The 10,441-nt window shown below is 34.4% G+C and overlaps 1 protein-coding gene across 2 annotated transcripts; it reads left to right on the forward strand.

Moving 5' to 3' along the window:
• Positions 1-275: 275 nt before the first annotated feature.
• Positions 276-7,526, forward strand: TOZ (Transducin family protein / WD-40 repeat family protein). Of its 2 annotated transcripts, none has more exons than XM_016335814.3 (14): positions 276-755; positions 844-1,026; positions 1,762-1,932; positions 2,264-2,478; positions 3,052-3,334; positions 3,934-4,068; positions 4,265-4,383; positions 4,802-4,958; positions 5,098-5,344; positions 5,424-5,500; positions 5,587-5,706; positions 6,287-6,417; positions 6,484-6,658; positions 6,970-7,526. In XM_016335814.3, the coding sequence occupies exons 1-14, from the start codon at positions 459-461 to the stop codon at positions 7,309-7,311; spliced, it is 2,652 nt and encodes an 883-aa protein (XP_016191300.1). In that variant the 5' UTR covers positions 276-458; the 3' UTR covers positions 7,312-7,526. The 2 variants fall into 2 exon arrangements, with proteins under 2 accessions (XP_016191300.1, XP_016191291.1); XM_016335805.3 differs by having other exon boundaries at positions 283-755; positions 3,046-3,334.
• Positions 7,527-10,441: the final 2,915 nt, after the last annotated feature.

Genomic DNA, 10,441 nt, shown 5'->3' on the forward strand with positions numbered 1-10,441 from the left:
CCAAGAAACAATAGCTCAAATGACATAATCTCCCTATACTCAATTAAGAGGTTGCGGGTTCGATTCTCCATATCTTCGGTAAAAAAAAAAACTTACATGTTATTTGTCAGTGAGAAATAACTCAAATGACATAGTCTTCTTATACTCACCTAAAAGGTCGCGAATTCGAGTCTCTCTATCTTTTATAAAAAAAAATTATATATTACTTTACTGGGATAGGGTAGATTTACCATATTTTATTTATTAAAATAAAAAATTCGTTACAAAGAGAAAGGTGGACAAAAATAAACGAATATGAGCAGAATAAAAACACAGGCAAAATTGTTAAATTGAAAACCCTACTCTGGTTCTTAAACCCTAGCATCTTCGTCAGCAAAGGAAAACCCTAGACAGTAAACTAAAATCCCTTGAGTTCCGATTCTCGCTCAGGGGATTCCAACTTTTCCCCTCCCTAGAAAATGGAACCCCTTAAATTGAAGGCTAACTACCGCTGCGTCCCTGCCCTTCAGCAGTTCTACGCCGGCGGTGCCTATGCCGTCTCCTCCGACGCGTCCTTCATCGTATGCGCCTCCGCCGATTCCATCAACATCGTTGACTCCGCCACCTCCTCCATCCGCTCCACCCTCGACGGCGCCTCAGAGTCCGTCACTGCCCTCACACTCAGCCCCGACGACAAGCTCCTCTTCTCTTCCAGCCACAGCCGCCAAATCAGGGTTTGGGACCTCTCCACACTCAAATGCGTCCGCTCCTGGAAGGTAACATTTCCGGAATTGAATTTCGCTTTCACATTAAGATGGAATTGAAATTGAAATTGAAATATGATTGTGGTCTGAGCTTGTGTAGGGTCATGATGGTCCTGTTATGTGCATGGCGTGTCACCCTTCTGGAGGGTTGCTCGCTACTGGTGGAGCTGATAGGAAGGTGCTTGTTTGGGATGTGGATGGTGGATACTGCACTCATTACTTCAAAGGTCATGGTGGAGTTGTTTCTTGTATTATGTTCCATCCTGATCCTGAAAAACAGCTTGTAAGTAAAGAGCTCGTTGATTTGCAGTTTTTGTTGAATTGGAGTGCTTTGTGAGGGTGTCCATATGCATGCATTTTGGTTATAAGTATATATTATGGAATGAGTTATTATATAGAGCAGTTGATAGTTCATAGAGAATTTGAATTGTATTCATATACTGGTGGTCTATGGATTCCATGTTGAAAAAGACTAATTGGTGGAAGAACAGACTTGCTTCTCCGCCCTTTTATTGTATGGGGAAAACTATGCAGACAGTGTGATTGAACAGACGGGATGGGACCATGGGAGGAGCCCAAGCTTGGCTAGTGGTTACTTAACATTTTTCTATTTTATGGTTTTTATTTTCAAAATTTTAATTGATGGTTTCTAAAGACAAGAAGTTGTTGATATTATATTCAGCCTATTAGCTGTAAAGTGTCAATTAGGTTAGATTAGAATCAATTGGGATCAATTATGAATGATTATGATTAGAAAGTGTATATAAATATACAAGCTGAGGAGTTCAGTAACCTCAAGGTTTCACATAAAATTACTGTCTAAACAGAGGTCATTGTAGCATCAGCAGGAGAGGGGTTTAATGACATGATGGGAATTTTTTTGGATCTGTCTAGTGCAAATTTGACCTTTCTTTCTCCCTGTGCTATTCTTCCCTTGCTTTGAACCATTCCCAGTTTCTAATTCTACCTTTATTCATATGTTTAAATTAACTAATGTGGATGTTATTGGTTTCCACAGATTTTTTCTGGCAGTGATGATGGTGGCGATCATGCAACTTTGAGAGTTTGGGATGTTTCCAAGACAAAGAAAAAGAACTGCATTGCAACACTAGATAATCATCGCTCCGCTGTGACTTCCTTGGCAGTATCTGAAGATGGATGGACATTGCTTAGTGCTGGAAGAGATAAGGCCTGCTCTAATGAGACCTTATCTTACATTTTGTTCTATCTTGTGACACTTTTTTTTGTTTTTTGTCTTCTTGCCTCCTTTTTTATCTTTTATGTATTAATTCATTCCTTTTGAGTTTTCCTTGTTTGTATTTTAATGGTTCATCTCTTATATGACTAGCATCACCATCAAAATATTTGGAACTCCTTAATCCTGAATATTGAAAGCTATATGCATTCTGTTCTTTTCCCCTTTGGTATTTTGTGTGGGATGAACTCACAATTTACTTGTGCATGATTTATATGCAAATTCATTCTACTAAACTGACAAAGTGCTGTCTGGACTATTGCAGGTTGTAACATTGTGGGACCTTCATGATTATAGCTGCAAGAAGACTGTCATCACAAATGAGGCAGTTGAAGCTGTTTGTGTGGTTGGATCTGGGAGTCCGTTCGCTGCATCTCTGGACTTATATGGGAAAAATGCAAAAAAACGAGCTGTTTCTCAAGCATTCTATTTTGTTACGGTTGGTGAAAGAGGCATTGTGCACATATGGGGTTCTGAAGGGTAGGGTTAAATATAAAAATTTGTTATTAGTTTAAATATTTATGATGCGTTTGGTTCTAATTATTTGAAAGTGCTTTTTACTATTTGATTCTTTTATATGTTGCGACAAATCCGAAAACTGATTTTAATCAAAAGCTAATCTCTATCTAGCTTTTTTCAGGGTTAAATAATGCGGGAAAATGTTTTTTTCTTTAATTTATTTTCTGTTATTTTATGATATTTATATAAATAGGTGAAAACTGAATTTTTTCATATTTAAAAAACTGATTTTTTGTCAAAAAAACCTGAAGCAAAGATATACCTATAGTTCTATATGATTGGAGGCATGCTAAAATTTAAGTTCGTAGCTTTGCAACTAAATCTTGGTTTGTTTTGCTGTAGTTATACCAATGTGGGCAGTTTGTATAATTTGACACACTTAAAATTGGTTATTAATGTTGAACATGATGATTTTATTTATTTGTTTATTTTAGAAAAGAAAATTGATAAATGTGGTGAAGAGGATTTATTTCAACATTGTGTCAATCAAGATGGTATTACTGCATTGCCTCATTGGATATTTTGTAGTCACAGTGCAGTTTGCTTGTTTGAGCAAAAGGTTTCAGATGTTACAGCCGGTACAGATGAAGATGGCTTGCGAAGAGGTTTTATTTCTGCTGTTATGCTTCCCTCAGATCAAGGGCTGCTTTGTGTGACTGCAGATCAACAGTTTTTATTTTACTCTCTGGAGAGCACTGTAGAGTTGTTGCAATTAAATCTAACCAAAAGATTGGTAGGATATAATGAAGAGGTTGTGGATATGAAGTTTGTAGGGGATGATGAGAAGTTCCTTGCTCTTGCTACTAATCTTGAGCAGGTGAGAAGATTTGCTTTTTTATGTAAAAATCCTAAATTGTTGTAATATAACCCTGCAACATATATGTACAATCTGGCTTCTTTAGGAATCCTTTTCAAATTTCACATTGAACATACTAATACTGAAAAAGGACAAGTTTTTCCTTGAATAAGTTTATCTAGTGGTGACGGCTAAATATGATGACATTTGTCTATGATTCATGTCTGTATATGTAATGACTTTAAACTGTGGTTTGCATTGAAGATTGAGTATCAGCACTATAAAGCTTCTTTTTTTTTATGAAAAAAATTTATGTATTTGAGGATTAAGATTCCTTTTGCTGAGAAATTCCATTTTGGAAAATTTCCTACATCCCCAACTTTTATGATTTGAAACTTTCAATATCATTATGGTTTATTGGTTTTATATATGCTGTAACGAGTGGTGAGATCTGAAAATGCTAATTGGTATTTGGGGTTGCTTTATTTTCATGTTAGTTTGTCATCAGGATTTGATTCAACACCTTTCGATCTGCTGTGTATTTTGACTATTTTCCATTTGTCAAACAAGAGCAATGCTGTTATTGATCCTTAAAATATAACTCTTCCTGGACTTTGCAGGTTCGGGTTTATGACCTTGCATCTATGTCATGTTCCTATGTCTTATCTGGTCATACTGAAATTGTTCTATGCCTTGACACCTGTGTATCAAGTTCTGGTAGATCACTGATTGTGACTGGAAGTAAAGACAACAGTGTAAGATCCCCCATCTTTTTTACCTCAATTGTTGTAAATATTTTGCATTTCCTTCTACAGGGGAAGCAGTATCCTTGGTGTTCCAGTTCGAATGCTAACTAGTGTTGATCGAGTTCATGATATGTGTGTAGAGAACACTGTGATAAAGTCTTATGTATATTAAATGTTTGCATCTGTACTCATTGTCACTGTATAGGTTAGATTGTGGGAAGCAGAAAGTAAAAGCTGCATTGGAGTTGGCATAGGTCACATGGGAGCTGTTGGAGCCGTTGCTTTTTCAAAAAGAAAACGGGACTTCTTCGTTAGTGGTAGTAGGTAAGTTTGATGCATTTATTTATGTTTAATTCTCTACAGAGCTATATTATTTACTTTTTAACTCCATGTAAGTACCTGACTCTGACTCCCTTTATCCCATTTCTTATGTTTAGACGTTTAGTCTTTTAATCACAAATGTGATTACTATTTCCTATACAAAAAGAAAAGCATTGATTTTGTACAAGAACTTCTATGCTTTTGACTTGTTCATGGAAGCCAGTTGTTTGTCTCTATGATCAAGCAAAGGATCATTTTCATCAAACATCAAATTCGACATACTTGTTCCTACCAATATATGAGCTTACATTATACACTGCTGAGGTTATTGCTGAAGTTTTGGTTTTTAATCCTGAAAGATATTTCTTTGTACTTAATTGTTCAAATTTATTTCTTACCACTTTTTGTTAATCTTTCTCAGTGATCATACTCTTAAAGTGTGGAGCATGAATGGTCTTTCAGATGATATGACAATGGCAATTAATTTAAAAGCAAAAGCTGTTGTTGCTGCACATGATAAAGACATCAATTCTGTAGCTATTGCTCCAAACGATAGTTTAGTATGTAGTGGTTCTCAGGTATATCTGAAATTAAAGCTTTATTTGGCCCTTTTACAGTTTATATTATTCCCTACTAATAATAGCTTTTTCCTATATTCATTTATTGAGAAAGTATTTTCACTGTATTTACCATCAACATCTAACTTGTTTCCATCAGGATCGTACAGCTTGTATTTGGAGACTTCCGGATCTTGTATCTGTAGTTGTTCTTAGAGGGCATAAGAGGGGAATTTGGTCTGTCGAATTTTCTCCTGTTGATCAGTGTGTTGTAACAGCATCCGGGGATAAGACAATAAGGATATGGGCTATATCCGATGGCTCATGTCTGAAGACATTTGAAGGACACACTTCAAGTGTGTTACGAGCATTGTTTGTTACTCGAGGAACACAAATTGTGTCCTGCGGTATGAGGCCATATCTAGCTGCTTTTGGGTCCTTGCAACTTTTTTATTGCATGTGTGATAAACCTGATCAATGTTTCAGGGGCTGATGGTTTGGTAAAGCTATGGACTGTAAAGACTAATGAATGTGTTGCGACTTATGATAATCATGAAGACAAGGTACCATTTTCCTCATGAAATGTTTCCATACAAATGAAAGAATTCAAGCTTCTGTGTTTCTTTTGCTGAAGTAATTTGGCTTGCAGGTTTGGGCCTTGGCTGTAGGTAGGAAGACGGAAATGCTTGCAACTGGTGGCAGTGATGCTGTTGTCAATCTATGGTATGATTCCACTGCAGCAGACAAAGAAGCTGCTTTCCGCAAAGAGGTGAGTTAAATTAAATTCATTGTGTGTGTGTATATATCCATATTTATTGTTTGGTGCCCAGAGTGCTGGTTGTTTAAGATATGCTGAATTACTGATTGGTAATATTTATTATGCAAATTTTCTGTTACAATATCTGCAGTTTTTATTTTGGATACTGTTTCTAAGTAAGATAAACAATTGAGTGCCACAATATATGAATGAACTAAATCATATGAAGCATCTACATCTTGAAAAATTATTTGTTTAATTATAATGGAGTTTGTGCATCTTTCTCTATGTTATATATATATATATATATCAAACTAACTAGCAAAAAATTGGACTACCTAAAGTTGCATGGGGTATTTGTAATCACCAAATTGAAGGCAATATTTTGACCTCATTTTAAATTAGATGATTCTGGTTATGATGCTAACAGTAACAGATGTTTCTTGTTAATCTGATGTTGCAAGACACAACATACTCTAGTGTTAAAGGATGATGTGGTTTTATCATAGATTTCTGTATCTTTCCTTCCATTTAATGTAACCTGTGTGCTGTATGGACTAGAAAGACAACGTGATTTCTAACCTTGATGCAGGAAGAGGGGGTTTTGAGAGGTCAAGAGCTACAGAATGCTATCTCTGATGCTGACTATACTAAAGCTATCCAACTTGCATTTGAGCTGCGAAGACCCCACAAGCTTTTTGAGTTATTTGCAGGCATTTGCAGGTTAGCATTAATCTATTTCATTTTCTAAATTTTCTATTGGCATACTCTAGACTGACTGTTTTGCAGGAAGAGAGGGGCTGAAGATCATATAGACAGAGCACTAAAGGGCTTGGGTGGTGAAGAGCTTCGTGTATTATTTAATTATGTTCGAGAATGGAATACAAAACCAAAGCTCTGTTATGTTTCACAGTTTGTGCTTTTCAGAGCTTTCAACATCTTTCCTCCAACAGAAATAGTTCAGGTGCTTTTCTTCCGGGACCTTTTCTAGAGTCTTAATGCAACCGATAATGAATTTTTTGCATATTTTGATGCTAAGCTTAGTGACTGAATTGCTTTTGCTGATTATCAATTGTGGTCTAGGACTTCTTACATTCGTGTATTTTATTGTCTGTTACGTTTGCATCTTCTGCAAAATAATAATGATAATGATAATGATAGTGATAATAATGATAATAATAATAATAATGTCATGTTTAATGTTCATGTATAATAATAAATAAATTGCATTTTCTCAGGGAAAATTAATGAATATTTTCTCATGGGACATTTCAGATTAAAGGGATTGGTGAACTTCTTGAAGGTCTTATCGCATATAGCCAGAGGCACTTTGGCAGGATAGACAGACTTGTAAGAAGCACATTTTTGTTAGACTACATTCTATCAGGAATGTCAGTTATCGAACCAGAGACTCAACATTCAGAATTTACGGCAGAGATTCCTTTGCAGTCTGACAACATTATAGATAAACAGCACGTTGTTGAGGAGGAAGATCCTCAAGAAAATGCTACTGTTTCAAAGAAAAGGAAAAAATCAAGCAAATCAAGACACGGTTCCATTAAGAAAGTGAAGGACGTAGCTCACAAGAAGGTTGAAACTATACAGTTACTGGCATAGGAGTTAATGCTCTCATCCGTGTAAGAGATGTTTTGGTCTGATTTTGAAATGTTAGTGTCGTTTTACAATTGTATAAGCTGAAATATTGCTGTCAATTTTGAGATGTAAGCTTAGCTGATGTAGTTGTATCCCTATTTCATTCTTCATTATAGATTACCTTTTCAAGTCATGCACTGAATGTGAAATAGAAATTTTGCTTCAGCTTCTCTCTAAAAGTATAGTATCTATTGAAGGAATACCCTCATTTGTGATATGATTACATTCATTCATACTTCAGGGTGTGTGTGGTTGGAGGGAATACAAGTATATTCCCAGGAATTTTGAGATGGGAATGTCTTATTCTCATGTTTGGTTCAAAATTTAAAAAATTATTCCTTGGTATGTTTTATTTTAAGGAATTAAATTACCACCAATTTTATTTCTATCACTCCCTAGTCATCTTTAATTCTAATAGGAATGGAATGTGTATAATAAAAAAAGACTAAATTACCCCTAATATTTAATTAGGTTTTACCTTCTTTTTGGTTCCTTTCTGAAAAGCGAAACCTTAGCAGAGCGTTTTTCTTCCCCAAATCAGTGAGTCTTAAACGCCATCGGAGCTGGCACCGGCGTCGCCGTTATTCTTAATAGAAGATTCGTCTCCTCTTCTCCGATTCATGTTCGCACTTTCTCTCTCTGAATTTTCTTCGAATCTCATATTAAGGTTTGAGTTTCTCGCCAAATCAGTGGAGGCTTCACCAATGCCATTGCCACCGGAGCTGTGTTGGCGCCACCATTACGCTAAACAGAAGACTGATCTCCTCTTCTTGGAGTTCATGTTCGCATTGCTTCTCTGAATCTCTCATTAAGGTTTGGGTTTTTTTTATACTTTCTACATCATATTACACTAATTTTTTGCAATAAACTGCAAATTTGATTAGTTATTTTTTGTTTTGCTTGATTTCTTAGATATTCTCTGTGATTTTGTTGCATGCAAACAAGTGTTTGATGATTTGTCTCAAATAAAGAGTTTAAGCTTGTTGTCACCGATTTTGATGATTTGATGAAAGGATATTAATCAATTTCCTAGACTTTGCAATGTAAGTAGTTTCCATTATGAAACAAAATATTCTAGTTGGATGAGAATGAAGTTGAGTACAGAGTAAATAAATATAGGAATTTCACCCATTTTTGTCATACTCCACTGATCCAACTAGTCAATACAATAGAGAAGGAGTTTTACTAGTAGGTTTAAATTTCCAAATCTCACATTGATGTCTGTTACTGTTAGAGGGGGCATTGTGGCTGCTTGAATTCATAGCTAGTGAGACAAATGTATTTCCAAATTTCCAAATTTCCAAATTTCACATTCAATTGTATTTCTGTATTATTATGTAGTTAGTGATATTACTGATATCCTGTTCTTGATAATGTGCAATCACTAATCCTTATATAAATTCAGTTATTCATTTATGAATGTATGTGCTTGATTATATATATTGGTATTCAAAGTTGTTGCTATTGATGGAAGCAAAGCCATGGAATTGATCAGATAATTTTATTATTGTTATTGGGATTGAAGTTGAGTGTGTGTTGGCAAATTCAGTTGCAATTATAGTTTTGAATTGCAATTTTAAACCATTTTCAAGTGCTCTTCTTAAATTGAGTTTAATAGTTCATAGTACTGTATTAAGTTTTCTGATGTTGTTTCACAATGTAATATTTTTAATTTATTTTCTTTTAATTTTGCTGATCATTCTTTTAGTATAAAGTTACTATGTTTTTTGAAAGAGCAAATGAGATGCCCTCTTCTGCTCTGTGGCTTTATGTTTCTTATACTAGACATTGTAGATTTTTTGTTTGTGGATAAATTGATGACAACACTTATTTAACTATATACCCAAGTTTTTCTTGGAATGTGTAAATCCATTTGCCCATTTTGGACCATCTTGTGGATAGTCTTTTTCTTACAAAGTACAATCAGTTTGTTTGACTAGTAACTTGGATATAGCTTTTATAATTTCATTGCAGGAAATGATAACTTTTGATTCTTTTTTATTTGTATGGTAGAAGAAATTTCAATGGCTTTTGAGCTTGCTTTTGTTTGAGCTTGCTTTTGATTCTTTTTGGTTTCATCATATGTCTCTGTCATAGGAGTGATTCTATTTAAACAATTAGAGGCTGCTGAGTCTATATAAACTTGAACTTTTCGTGAATTGCATATCTATATAAACGTGAATGGCTACATTTTGCATATCCTGTAAAGCATTACTTGTTTTTTCCCTTTTTTTATGATTTCATTTATTTCCATCTCTGAGCTATACATCTGACTTTACTGCTATTTAAAGAGTTCCATTCTGTTCATACTAATTATTGTTATATTCCTTAGTAGTCGTGTCTTGTTGATAGCTTCTTTGGGAACATTTGGATCTTTTTATCATAATCATTTCTTAACAAAATAAATGTTTGAGAAAATAAAAAGCCACTTTATATATTTTGGAGAAGTATGTTATGTTTTATGAATATCAAGTATTCAAGTTATGATAATGGAGAAAAATTTGAAAGCAACTTTATATGTATTACTCTTGTGTACACATTTTGTGTACACTTTCCATTTTTAAATTTGAAAGTGAAAGTTAAGAAGAGAGATAATGCAGAAAAATTGCTTTAAGGTGTTCACTTAAGGTGTACAATAAAATAGTGCAAGTATCATTTCTCATTTTCTGCCATTGTTGTTACTTGCTATGTCATGACTTATGAGTACACTCTTCGAAAAATATGTAATGTTGGTTTGGCATTAGGTATTTGGTTGAAATTCTAAATACTGGAGTTGATCTATCAAAATAAATTATCAAAACAATGTGCCCTTGAATTTGATCTGTGTCCCTCTCGTGTCCACGGCAAAAAGTTATACTTTTAATTGGATACATATTTAGTCTTCTTGAAACTGTCAAACTGCTTCTGAAATTGGATACATATTTAGTCTCCTTATCCCTTCATGAAATTGTAGTTGATGATAGGGTTGCCTTCATTCTTCTTTAGATAATTCTTAGACAGAACCATTTTAACTTTTACTACACATTAATAAAGGTAGAAAAATAAAATATAAAAAATTTTAACATAATAATAAGTCAAATTGAAATTCTGAAAT

The sequence above is a fragment of the Arachis ipaensis genome, chromosome B1 (genome assembly GCF_059453495.1).
Source record: "Arachis ipaensis isolate K30076 ecotype BB chromosome B1, ASM5945349v1, whole genome shotgun sequence".
In the NCBI taxonomy this organism is placed as follows: Eukaryota; Viridiplantae; Streptophyta; class Magnoliopsida; order Fabales; family Fabaceae; genus Arachis; species Arachis ipaensis.

What these genes read in the sequence shown, in the direction of transcription:
- TOZ (XM_016335805.3), top strand. Translation starts at nt 459, where the DNA reads ATGGAACCCCTTAAATTGAAGGCTAACTACCGCTGCGTCCCTGCCCTT. An exon ending in TTGCTACTAATCTTGAGCAG is followed by an intron (nt 3,335 to 3,933) that starts GTGAGAAGATTT and finishes TGGACTTTGCAG; the next exon opens with GTTCGGGTTTATGACCTTGC. An exon ending in TTATTTGCAGGCATTTGCAG is followed by an intron (nt 6,418 to 6,483) that starts GTTAGCATTAAT and finishes ACTGTTTTGCAG; the next exon opens with GAAGAGAGGGGCTGAAGATC.